Below are 13,562 nucleotides of genomic sequence, written 5' to 3'. Positions count from 1 at the left end.
ATAATTCTAAAATAATCCTTGAGAAATTATTTTAAAAAATCCCATTCACAAAGACTCATGCCAAAGAAATAATTCATGTTCCAGGTCTGGCCGATCGCAATCCCCAATTTGCAAGTCCAGCAGAGCAATCAGCAGATCTGTCATCAGACTCTGAATTCGCCCTCGCAGAATCAGGACGTGAACGGCTGTGCAACGAGGAACCCTCAGCAAAGGTTGGGTCAGCATAACATGTCGGGGATGCTGATGGGAAACCCGCTGATCATGAATCAGCAGGGCGCCAACTTTAACAACATGACCCAGCAGCAGCAGCAGTTGTTGCAGCAGCAACACCAGCAGTTGATACTGCAACAGCAGCAGCAGCAGCAACAGCAACAACAACAACAACAACAGCTTATGCAGCAACATATAAATCAACAGCAGCAGCAGCAGCAACAGCAACAGCAACCTCAACAGCTGTTGCAGCATCATCAGCAGATGCAGCACATGCAGATCCTGCAGCAGCAAGAGCAGCCGCAGCATCAGAACGCGGTTGTGAATCAGCTGACGCAGCAACAAGCTCCACATTATTTAAATCAATTGAATCAGCAGCCGTTGCACGTGATGCAGCAGCAACAGCAGGATCACATAAACCAACAACAGCAGCAGCAGCAGCAGCAGTTGCATATGCAGCAAATGCAGAAGCATAAGATGCAGCAGCAGCAACATTTAACTCAGGAAGTCGATCAACAGTCAGGGAACTACAACGCTCAGCATCCGACAGAGAACTACGTACATCACATGCAACCCTCGCAAGTGTCCCAGCCCGCCCTCCATCCTCAATTGCATCAGCTGCATCAGCACCAAATGCAGCAGCAAACGCAGCAGCATCAGCCTAATCAGCACGTGATGCAGACCCAGCCGACAGATCATTTTCAAATGCAAATACAGCAACTGCAGCAGCAGCAGCAACAGCAACAGGCGCATCAGCAACAAGTACCTCAAGTCTGTGTCCAGCCACAGTATCCTAATCAACAGTTCAGTCATCATTCGTTGGATGTCATGCAGCAACAAGCTCCTGGACCTCTGATGAACACCATCAGCACTGCTGAGGCTCAGAACAGACACAATCGTGCACCATCCGTCACAGACGAAGATCTAAACGCGAAGCAAATGCAGCAGCAGCAACTTCAGCAACAGCAGCAGCAGCAGCAACAGCTTCTGCTGCACAACCATCAGATGCAGCGGCACCACGTGGTGCAGAATGGTAACTTGCCAAGCAATTCGCACGAGAATGTGCAACGCATGTACACACAGAATCAGGTGCAATATCCTGTGAGGAATTTCGACGCCTCGAAGGGGGCTGATGTGAAGCATCAGCAGCAGTACGCTTTGCCTAACCTAGCGGGAAGGAGCCCGAACACCAATCATACTGTCGAAGCACAATCTGGTATGGGACCAAACGGGCAGCCCGGTAATATGCATTTCACCTCAAGAACGCCGCCTTGGCAGCAGAACAGACCAGCATCGGGCTCTCATCAGCCTTCCCCAGGCACTGTCCAGAACATCACTTGCAACTCCTTCGATCGTGTCCCACCTCTGCATCATCACATTCCACAAGCTACTACCTGGACCGACGAGGTGGCTCGCAAGAAAGCAAAGCCTAACAAAGTGATGGTGAAGAAGCAGCGCCAGCATAGTGTCACGGATGTCAGAAGCAACAGCCTTGATCAGTCTGCGTCGAGTCCCATTGACGAGTTCAATGAGAAAAACCAACAGAATAACAGTCAGATAGGCTCGACTGTTAACAGCAGTGGTCCATCGTTCCTGGAAGATCCTAGTGGCTACCTGGCACAGCAGACTGCTCTGTTAAACAGCACGATATCGAGGCAGACTGGCATCAGCAGCTCGCAAGTGGGAATGGTTAATAACTCCAAGGCGCCACAGGCGAGTCATGGATCGCACGTCCCTAATAACGCTTATCTTCCACAACCAAAGCCTTCCTCCGGTGCTAGCCCCACCAGCACTTCAACGTTTAATTCCGTGAAGAATCATGCGACCTCGCCTGTTGTAGTTCACAGTAGCATGACCCCCACGTCAAGCAACGGAGGAACAGACTCGGAGAGCAGTCCTTGTCAGGGCTGTGTCACTAGTGCTGATACACAGTCGTACACGCAGGATCAGTATAAACAGCAAATGCAACGACAGTACCTGATGCATTCAGACCAACGCGAGGATCCTGTTACCTCGTCCACGTTTGGGGAACAGTTCCAAAGCAACCAACAGCAGGCTGACTCGCGACCTATACAAGGTGGCACTGTGAGCACCAGCCATGGGTCGCCTATTGGAACCAGTAGCCCAGCGAATTCGGATACACCAGCCTCGTCGACACCTGGAATATCGCAGCCAGCAACGCCACAGAGTCTAATTTCATCTCAGCCTTCGACGCCTCATAGTTACTCGCAGCCTCCGACACCTCACTCGCTTGCCACGTCTGGTCAGGTGCCATCTCAGCCTCTAACACCTCAGGCACAGCAACCCTCGCAGTCGTCACTGAGCAGCAGTGTTCAAGAGCAACGCTCTGAGACCCCCTGCTCTGTCGCGACGAATTCAGGCGGTGTTCCTTCGAGTACGCCTACGTTGCAAACGTCTCCTTCTGTCTCAGATAATATAGCGACGTCTCAGGTGACGAAAAGGCAAGCTACGAGACAGTCGTCTTTGGAAGGCTACCAGCCACATCCTCATACTGTGAACGCTATGTCCAGGGTACCTATAAATCATTTCAGCGGTGTATCGTCAGTTATAACGACGATGGCAAGTGGACACACTGTCAGCAGCAATACCATCACCTCTGTGTTGGCTGGTCGAGCGAACACTGCTACAGTTTCGATCAACACTCCTTCTGGAATGCCGAATCCTGCCATACCAGATATACTTTCGAACAAACCTCAGCATCAAGCTTCATCGGCACCTCTGACAAACGTAGCAACTACTGTTGTTACTACGCATTCTTCCTTGCCGACTACTCAGCCATCAATGGCGGTGAGTGTCTCGAAGTCACCACTGGAGATGGTCCAGAGTGTCGTCAGTAGTATTCAAGTACCTCAGGCCAGTACCAATTCGCCAGTGCAACCTCAGAACCAACAACAGCAGCAGCAACAGCAACAACAGCAGCAGCAGCCACAACAGCAGCCTCAATCCAACGTTCAGGTCCACAATGTTCTTACATCTGGTGGAATACTGAAGCATCCTGCTGGGTCAACCTTGCCTCCTGGTCATATACTCGTGTCCAGTGGTGGCCAGCTGATAATGGCTAGCACAGGATCAGCTATCAATGGTGTTATGGCGCCACCACCTCCCAAGATTATTTCTAACTCGAGCTCCATGCCACCTCTGTCGGTGTCACCTATGGTTACCAGCGTGACAGGAGCTGTGAGTCAGGTGATCCCTGCTGTTGGCGTGGCGCAGCAGGTCATAGGCCAGCCCACTGTGCTAGTGAACACTATACAGACTCCCGTACTTATCCAACCTGGTGTCATGACGATGGACAGCATAGGACAGAACGTTCAAATCCCACACCTGACAGTCGCCACTGGTAATGTGATACAAAACGCCCAGTCGATCATAGACGCGAACCAAGACGTCGCAAGGAATGTCAACACGAATCAGGGAATAGTCAATCGGCAGCCAGCGCTACTGTCGCCCGAGTCAGCGATGAACAAGAAGAAAGCTTACAAGAAACGGAAAGCAAACCCCCAGACAGTGGCCTCCATGTTACACATTGCTTCCTCCCAGCAGAACGCTGGCATGCTGATGCAGTCGCAATCGAACTTCGCGCAGCAGAACTTTCAGACTCAGAGCATAAGCGGGCCAATGCTGCAAGCGTTGACTATCGTCCCAGGGAAAGGTGGTGCCCCAGCTCAATTGGTAATGAATGGTCAAGCGGGTACAACGTCGGCGCAGTTCAATGCACAGCAGATCATAACGAACCCCCAGCCAGCTCAGCAAATAAACCTTCTCCAGCCAGTGAACCTGCTGAACGGTGCTGCAGGGATGGTCCAAAATTTCCCCACCATTCAGCAGTTTATTGTCCCTGGCATAGGAAGCATGGTCATGTCTGCTGATGGAACAGCCACTCTGCTGCAAGACACAGGGAACATTGGCATGCAACTACAGATACAGAACGTGAATGGTCAGAACGTGTTGACACCTGTGCAGAGTCACAGTGGGATCTTCAATCCCAGCCAAAGCATCTTAGCAGCGGGTCCTGCTGGCATGGTCATCCGCGCACCACAAACAACTGGCGGGAAAATCATTCAGCAGCACAGCCCAGGCGCGCAGTTCCTCTCGCCCAACAGTGGCCAGTTCTTAGTGAACGGTACCACGTCATTTGGGAACCAGCTGAGTCCAATAGTCGCGAATGTCAGCCCCAACCAACAGGTGACGTTCAACGCCTCGCAGGTGCGTCCTTCTAACATGCAGGGTCAGCAGGAGTTCATCCAGATGAATGGTCAGACGTTGATGGTACCCTGCGGCACCGCGCAGAACATCGCCGTTTCCTCGGCCCCCAATCAGCAGAACACTACCTTCGTGCAACAGAACACTACCATAGTGCAGCAGCAGACGACCATGGTGTCCAACAATCAGATACCCAACTTTCAAGCCGCGCCGTCCAATGGAGCAACTGTTGATCCTTCCCTGAACATTGATCACAATCAGTCGTACATTTTGAGCTCTGGCATGATCCAGGGGAAGGCGCCAACGTCCCCCAAAAGCAGCGTGAACTCGCCCTCTTCGGAGCAGAACCTGGAGCAGCAGCAGTATGTCCTTGCCAGCAGTAGCACGACTGTGGTAGAGAAGACAGCTCAGCAGAGCGACCAGCACAGTCCACTGATGGCAAGACACTCTGTGTCGACGCAGACAGCAGGAAACCAAGCGAACATGGCACAGTCAGCCATGATGAGACAGGGATCTCCACCAGACACTACGACCCATAGCCCAGGAAATAGTCAGAGGTCCAACAGCCCTGCTGTGGACACCACCACGCATGGAGCAGCCTCGCCGGCGCCGCCAATCACAGCCAGACATCACTCATCATCCACGGTAATATAGAAGCTTGAAAGTAGATGAACTTCTGTAAGGGATTTCTAAAAGATTTGTTCGTTTCTTTACATGTAGCTTTTTCCAGTCAAGTTAAGAAGTAGATTAAGTTCTCTGTAGACGGTTCCTAAAAGGTTCTGTTCATTCTTCACCAGCCAAGTTTGAAAGTAGATTAAGTTCTGTAGACAATTCCTAAAAGATTCTGTTCGCCCTTTTCCAACCAGGATTAAAAGTAGATTAATTAAGTTTTGTAGGGAATTTGTGAAAGATCTTTTCCCCCTTTTCCAGCCAATGGTTCATTGCGTGTCGAGCAGCGAACCGGACTCAGGCGACGTGCCAGTGGCGTCGGAGGACTGGAGGATTCAGGGTATCACCACGAAGGAGATCACGCTTAGTCAGCCAGGTCTCCACGGGAAAACTTACGTGGAGTCGACGGTGACTACTGGGATCCAGGTTGGTACCCATGTAGAGCAGGTCAACCGTCATCTAACCCTAACAGACATGCACCAGCCAGCCGATACGACACACCCCGAAAACACATACGACTCACAGGAGCATATGGACACATCATCACCAAATCATTCCATATATTCAGACACAATGGACCACTCCCTCGTGGAAGATCAGCTAAGCGTCCTTAAAGACACGTCGGACGTCTCTTACACTGAGATGGACGTTAATACGTTGCCGGTCGTAGGTCACGCCCCTTATCAGCCGATCCTCTATCATAGCCAGCACTACGTTCCCAATGCAAACGTTTACCGACAGCAGGCCCTAGTGCCAGACCACGCGCATTATACTATGTTGCCACAGGCCAAGTTTGATACGAAATCTTGCGTAGAGAGTGATCAGATCGACTCTCGAGTTGTACAGCAGGTTGTCGAGGAAGAGATGGATCAGAGTAGAGAGGAGAAACCCTTGGACAGTCAGACTGTCGGTGTTCCTTATTATCCTGAGAACGAGGGCTATCAAAAATTCGTGGGTGTTGGCATTGCCGCGCCAGCTGGCCTCTATCCTCATTTGTATAACTACAGGTCTGACCCTAATGGGATTGCTGTCGTTAACTACTCCCCCGCTAAGCAGGCCTATATCAATCCATACGTTTACAATCAGTTCGTGTACGCGCAGGAGGCTGACGACGGTGAGGAGACAGACTCATCGTCGGAGGAGTGAGCTTTCTTTCGTAGGGGTCGATTAATTTTGTACATTTGATATAGTTAACTCATGGATCAGTGGCATTCCCCTTCCCGCGAGGGCCTTATCAACGCGGTTTTCAATCCGATACTATTAAGTTTTGTAATTAGTTTGTATTTAACGTTATTCAGTTTTAACGCGCAGACACTTTTGAGCAGGTCGCTCGTCGCATTTTTTATAGCGTTATTATTTAAAAGTGTACATTGCAATAATGTAACTTGTATGATCAACCGTGTGTTAACGGGGCGACAAAAAAAATACGATCATGATTCTTTATAATGGCAGAGAGGAAAAATAAATTTTTGCTGAACAATATCTCTTCGGTAGAAGTTATCTGATATACATTCTCCTGATTGATCGAAACGAACGAGAGTATACTTTGCGATGAGCATGCGTAATCAGAGTTTGGAGTTTTGTCTCGTTGGTATACAGTTCACGTTTGCATGCAACGAAGTATGATCAGTTTTGTACGTGACAGTTTGGTTCGGTTATCGATAGCGTAGAAAATGTAAGTTTTCCAATTGCTCTACTTCTCTATCTCTCTCTTTCTTTCTCTCTCTTTGGACACGCTCATCGCGTGAAATGTTCTCTATCGTTTGTCGTGTGCCTATCTGATCGAGTCGAAAGTAGATCACGTGTCGTACTTTTTTCCCTTTGTTTTTTAATTTCGTAACACTTTTAAGTTTCAACTTACGTTTTTCACGCTCGGTCGAAAAAACGATGAGGATCTTGTCAGAGAAAATAATGATTAAGAAATTGGGTTATTAGCGAAATGAGAGATTTGGCGGTCGGTTAGATCGAAATGATAATTAGCATGCGACTTGGTAGGCTTGTGCCTGAGTTGATCGAGTTGTATTTGACAGATCTATACGACAGAGACGTTGAAGCAAGCGGAAGGTGTGGTGAGCACAGTGAGGTGCGAGGGCAGGGAACATGCCCTCGGCCGCGGAATCAAGCGAAAGCTGGACTCCATCCATTCCATGCATTCTACCCTGCATGAAGACCAAGATGGTCAGTATTGTATGGTATTCTTAGACGTTAATCGTACCTTAGTTGCATAAACAGTATCAAACTAAACTAATGGACAATCGCATTTTGATAATCGACTTTGATAATAGCCATCAAAAATTTAATTATTAGTAGCTTTCCAATTTTATCGGAGGTTCATTATTTCATGGATGAAACTCTTCAGAAAGAATGCTTCAAAATTCATAAAAAGCTTGCAATTATTCTGGTAAAAGTTCACTGTTTAAAAAGTGAAGTTTCGTTAAAAATCTAAAGCCGAAATGGAAATATTTTCTGTCAAAATTTAATTTATAGAATCTAGTATTTTATTGTTATGAAAGTTATTTTATCAAAATGATACATTGTAGAAGGAATTCGACGAAAGGCAGTGTGAATAATAAAAACGAAGTTAACTGTTTATTTCTACCTTTATTTTAAAGATAGCTGGCCTTAATTAATCTTAATTAGTCAATTGATTTCATCCTGGCCATAATTCTCAACAAAATTTCACTCCGTCTTTCGTCAACTTCTGCTCCATAACGAATGTTACTATTAAGAGTGCTTCTGGCTCTAGCAATATCGATTACTAGATTAGCAATAATTCAAGAAACTACGTTCCAACCAGACTTTCTCCATATCGCTATCCTTTTATCAAACATTTGCATGCTCTTGCGACACATCATTCGCTAATTTGCATTCATATACTTGTATGCTGCTTTCTCATTTCACCTTCGTTTTCGTTCGCCGCATGCACAACAGCACAACTGCATGGCAAATTAACGTTTATTGCATTGTGATCGCTTTGGTAACGCTTTTCAAGCGATGTTGAGGATTCAGTCGCCTCGAAACTCGATGCGAAGAGAAACGAAGTCTCGCGGATGTTTACCATTGGCTGAATTAATTGGCTCCTAAAATTTCGACAAGTGGAAAAGGAATACATCTTCTATTATAGTCAGACAACTTTTATTACGCACGAGGCATCTACTTAAAATCATAAATCATTAGCGTGCAATCTCTAAAATAAAATTGACTTAGCTCTAGCCTTGAACCATGAACATACACAAATTTTCGAAATTTTTTATAAAAAATGATTAAACACAGCAGCACTAAAAAATTCTAAAATTAAATATCAAGGCTCTCTAAATAGTCTCCAAAAAGTATTCCTTTCCACGTCATCAATTTCGCCATCAAAAAATTCGAACTTCCTCAAAATTGTGCGTTCACGATCGCCTCAGTTGGCCGATATGAGAACTAATTACTGTTCGAAAGGCCGTCTAATTGTCACGAGAGTACGACGCAGGTAAGTGAGGCCACTACTAAACGTTATTCATCCTCCCAGAGAGACTCGATCGCTTGCTGCACAAAAGTTTAACGCCGGTGACGTCCGATTAATAAATTGTAAATAATCCCCACACGGAAGAGTTTGTTGCGTTCCATCCCATTCGTTTCTACTAATTGGCTGTCAGGTTTGTTGAACCACCATTGTCCACAGTTGTCACGTGCCATTCCAGAGGGGCTTCCACTCATGTGCGTTCATTTCGGCGCGGGTGTGGCTCACCAGTTTATTTATCGCGGCATTTCTTGTACATAATCACCCTCACACGTCTCACGTGTCGCATGTGCATAATCTTGGAGTCGGGATCGTCGCGTTTTCGTCCTGGGACAGGCCAGGATCAGGCGGCGCAGGGAGGAGGGCTCGTCGCGTTAATCCGCGACTTTATTGCATCGTTACAAATGGGAAACTTACGATTCGCTGGGCGAAATGAGGGAGGAATTATCGTTCGATGAAATTCATGATCGAGGGAAAAGAGTGGGGGGAAGGTGTGACACGTAAGTTGAGACGCGACACGAAATTGGCGCGATGAATCAGTGGGTCATGATCGCTGGGAGGGAAAGAATCATTGCATGTGCCCGACCCATACGACATCTCATTTCCACATTGGTCTCGCCTACCACCATCTGAATGAAGCTACTAATCGATTTGTTTTAACGAGCACACGCGTGAGCAAGAAGCACACTGTTGGACGAGCGTCACGATGGAGATCAGACCTGGGCAGGAAGGAGATAATGGTTTATTTGAATTATTTTGTTAATGTTTCTGGGTGAGAGAGGGGTTAGAGGGAGAAGGTTTATTTTTACTTTGTGGGGGAGGTTGAGTGGATTCTTTTGAAATTAATTTTTTTTTCTCTTTTAGTTTGGAGGATTGTTTCAGGTGAGATGATAAACAATTCTAAATTTTGGGAAGAAGTAGTTTCATGGGGGATATTGAAGGTGTGAAATGATAATTGTGTTTCGAATCTTGACAGTGCTAGTTCTTACTGTGATAATTGGGGACAGCTTTCTTTAATATTCTATTAAATCAGAAGCTTTTGTTAATTCTTCACAAAGTTACAGAGTCGTTTCTTTGAATCCAAAGTAGAATAAAAAATAATGAAATAATTCAGAGGGGTCATTTGTTTCTTCGAATAACTCGAGAATCAGTTTTGAGTATATAATTTAATTACTGCCCAGGTCTGATAGAAACATAATGGTAGATAGAGGCATCGATTAGGAAGTCCAAGATTAATCCAATTCGTAAGGCACGCACCATAATCATCTCACTGTTATGCGTTGCACCTAATGATCAAGGTTCACGCACGACTTAAATCAGACGAAAGTTCGCGACATCGTGACCAGAAATCGTGCATTCGAAAAAGTAATGCTATTTTTATTAACGAAATTGTGGTATTTTGTTAAACTACACTGTTCTAAATGGGGCTTGACATTTTCAGCAGCTAATGGGAATTAATTTCACAATAACTCCAATTATTTTATATAAAAATACATGTACAGAAATGCAAAAATGGGGTTCCAGGCAACCATCTGCTCTTTTTCAAATTCCCTTGGTACGAGCTCTTAGGATCAGTACTGTCTGAGGATTCTGAATATTAAATTACCCATTGGATCAATAGGATTCGCCTTTACTAAATCGTTTTAGCGATACTCAACCCTGGTGGTCCACTCTAAAAAAAGATAACATAAAATCCTCAAACAGTACCAAACCCCAAAGCCCACTCCAACACAGCTCTACTTAAAATCTCTCAAAACCAGCATCACAGAAAAATATCAGACACTAAATACTCAAAAAAAAGCCTCGATTCTCAAATCACGATACCGCAACTTTCGTCCCGCTTCCCCAGAAGTAACTCTACCCTCACCACCAATCACTGAAATCATTGAAGTCACCAATCGGGGCCTGAATCGAAGCTAGATAAAAAGTTAGATAAAAAGCATCGTGCAACGAAAGACAGACAGAGAACGGAGAAAAAAATGTCGTGGAATTATTTAGAAGCCGTGGTAGCCGAGGCAAAGTCAGAGGAGAAGAGCCAGAGGAAACTGGAGGTGGGGGAGCTAGTGTGGGGCGCCGCAAGAGGAAGTTCGGCCTGGCCGGGCAAGGTCGAGTCCCTGGGCCCATCGGGGACGGTTTGGGTCCGTTGGTACGGGGGAGGGGGAGGTCGGAGCCAGGTCGAGGTCAAGGCGCTCAAGTCCCTCTCCGAAGGCCTCGAGGCGCACCACCGAGCCCGAAAAAAGTTTAGGAAGTGAGTCGCACCACCTCGTTCGGGTGTCTGATTGAGTATTGAAGCCTCCTGGGGACCGTGAGTGTTAAGAGGAAGAACGATAGTGACTTATGAAACGGGCACTTCAGTCACTGATGACCACTGTGGCGGTCAGTGGGTTAATAGAGTAATTCAATTCTAAAAGTGTCGTTTAGGGAAGATGAAGGCAGGATTTTCTTTTGAGAGAGAAAATTGTTGAAGATCCTTTGTATAGAGGCAACACCTCTTCAGGGAATGTGGTAAATTATGCTTTACTAGAACTACTTCTATTAGAAAATAGTCTCAAAAGTAGAATAAGGGTAGTTTAAATTGTAAGTAATCGAGAGGGTTAAAAAGTTTGCTTAACGAGGTCTCATGGAACCTCACCCTTGTTTCGTATTTCACTATCGTTGATCCACCACGCTGAAAACAAGCGATCCAACAAACTGAGACATGTAAATGCTTTGCAAAATAGGTCCCAGACGTGTTAAAATTATTCCCAGAATTTTCTCGGTGGACCAGTTTTGCACAGCGTTTATTAACAAACCAGCAGCCAATGATATCGAGTCTCTGGCACACTTTAAAGGAAACCTTTGCGTAGCTGCGATATTTTACCTCGCAATACTCTTTTACCAGTAGAAACGCTTCTCGAGTGTCCCTTTTAGAAAGCCTTTCGTTGGAGAACGCTTTTCGCTCTGACTCGCCGCAGTCGCGCGTTCTAATCTACCCTTTACGAAGTGTACCTGCAATTTTATTTCTCTCGCTTTAGTATTGCTGTTTATCGATATACAACTTCCCATTTTCTCGGTGTGCTCCTCCGTGGCGTGAACTCGCGCAAGAAATGTGACACGTTTACACGGAAATCGCTGGACGACGGTGAAAATACGATCGCGTTCCCCGAAGGGGGTGAGCGCGATCGACGCGCGCGCGGGTGAAATATTAAAAACGTGAAATGGACGTGACAGCTTTCACGGGCTTGAAAATCTTTTAACGAAAATGTCATTCGCCATTTGTAATCCGCTTAACGAAAAATCGACGGTCGGGTATTTAAATTTTCGCTGGGAGATCGGGGCTCTCCAGCAGACATTAAAAAAGAACTCGTTGAATTATTTATGGAATTCGGCGCTCTTTTTTTGTGAAATCAAACACGGCTTCGCTTGACCGTTAAAACGCGAAAATTAATATTTTTCATATTACAGTTCATCTTTTCGAAATATGCGTACAGTTTGTTCCGAAAGTTTGCATCAAAATTCATAAACTTATCCAACAAACTGATCAACTCTATGACACAAAAAATAGAGAATGAATGATATAATAAACAGTATATTCTAAAATTGTGTTTCGGGTAAATGAACAAAATTATAGAATACAGTGAATCATTTAAGGGATATTTAATTTTATTTCCAGAAGAACAGACTGTACAAAAAAATCTAAAACGTCGAAGAAAACTGTTTCGAAACTGTTCAAAAAGGTCAAGATTCCCGTGTATCGTTCCAATTTCAAAGACCCCTTCTTCACAGCGCGCAAAGGGTCTCTTTCTCCACCCCTCAAGAACCGAAGGGTGTCTCGATCAGCAAAGTAGCAAAGTAGCAGCGTAGATCACCCTAGATGTCCCTAGATGTGCTGTTGCTCGCTCAGTCTCACCTCAGCCCACTGTTCCGCACTAACTCCACGATTCTCTCGTGGCCCCCCGTTTCTTTTTCTAGAAGTCGTAAATTGAACATGCAGCTGGAGAACGCCATACAGGAGGCGATGGCGGAACTGGACAAGGTGACGGAGTCGAGCAAGGATCAGAAGACCAATAGCAAGCCGTGCAGAGTGTCCAAAGGCTCCGATAACAGCGGAGCCTCGAAGCTGGAAGGGAAGAGGTCGTCGAAGAAGTCGGTGGCGAGCTTGAACCCTGTCACGAGCGAGCAGAAGCAGTGTCGATGATCCTCGACCTTGGATCTTTGAAGGAGCGAACCTGGTCCTCGAAAAGGCAGCTTTTTTAGGGTCTGCGTCTCTTGAAGTTGGATGCTAATAAAAAATGAGGTTCCGAGGGATTCGGAGTTAAAGGGCTGTTGAGACTGGTACCGATGTTCGATGGAGCTGTGATTGAGCGATCGATACTTGCACTCGTTCTGCGTTGCTTTTGATACAAGAATCCATGGGAAATTAATAAGTCAGAGACTGTAGAACAGGAGATTCTACCACTGCGCAATATTCGATAAAATTAGCATGGCAAAGTCTTGCGAATTATGTTTAGAACTTATCGAATATTGTTGCTCGAGGCTTACGTGGAACGAGTGGGATGATTGTTGTGTGTGTTTCCATTCTACCGAGGCAGCGAGGAGTTTTCTGTCCTAGAAATAAGGTTTCTACTGAAAATTCGTCGTCCACATAGTTGACAAGGAAAAGAGATTGAACCGAATTAAGAGAATCCTCGTCGCTGCTTGCGGTGGAGTGGAACAAGTCGATGACTTCTCCGACACGTTTCTCCAATATCAAAGTTCGTTTTTCTTGTACATAGATTGAAAGAGTTTAGATTCTTCTGAAGCATCGGGAGAAATCTGAGTGGTTATCAGTCGAGAGGATCGAAGCAGGAAAGAGAAAGTCAGTCGATTGTGATCGATGAAAATAAGGTAGGATTAGCGAAGAATGCGATGCGAGTGGTTTACAGAATATTTTTACTGTCGGTTCTCGACGCGATGTAGGATAATTCGTCGTTATTTC

General features: G+C 45.9%; 1 protein-coding gene across 5 annotated transcripts in view; it reads left to right on the top strand.

Annotated features, from left to right (window-relative positions):
- The window catches only part of LOC143182437 (uncharacterized), a 282,085-nt gene extending 269,278 nt beyond the window's left edge, over positions 1 to 12,807 (top strand). Inside the window, exons 5-9 of one of the 5 annotated variants that reach the window (XM_076383419.1) lie at positions 85 to 5,079; positions 5,365 to 5,529; positions 7,134 to 7,281; positions 10,607 to 10,853; positions 12,557 to 12,807. In XM_076383419.1, the coding sequence (XP_076239534.1) occupies positions 85 to 5,079; positions 5,365 to 5,529; positions 7,134 to 7,281; positions 10,607 to 10,853; positions 12,557 to 12,782 (5,781 nt within the window). In that variant the 3' untranslated portion in view covers positions 12,783 to 12,807. Of the gene's footprint in view, positions 1 to 84; positions 5,080 to 5,364; positions 6,250 to 7,133; positions 7,282 to 10,603; positions 10,854 to 12,556 lie in introns of those variants that run through there. The other 4 variants (XM_076383418.1, XM_076383420.1, XM_076383421.1 and 1 more) reach the window with 4 other exon arrangements.
- Positions 12,808 to 13,562: the final 755 nt, after the last annotated feature.

The sequence above is a fragment of the Calliopsis andreniformis genome, chromosome 8 (genome assembly GCF_051401765.1).
Source record: "Calliopsis andreniformis isolate RMS-2024a chromosome 8, iyCalAndr_principal, whole genome shotgun sequence".
Classification (NCBI taxonomy): domain Eukaryota; kingdom Metazoa; phylum Arthropoda; class Insecta; order Hymenoptera; family Andrenidae; genus Calliopsis; species Calliopsis andreniformis.
This window is presented reverse-complemented; position numbering and strand designations above follow the sequence as displayed.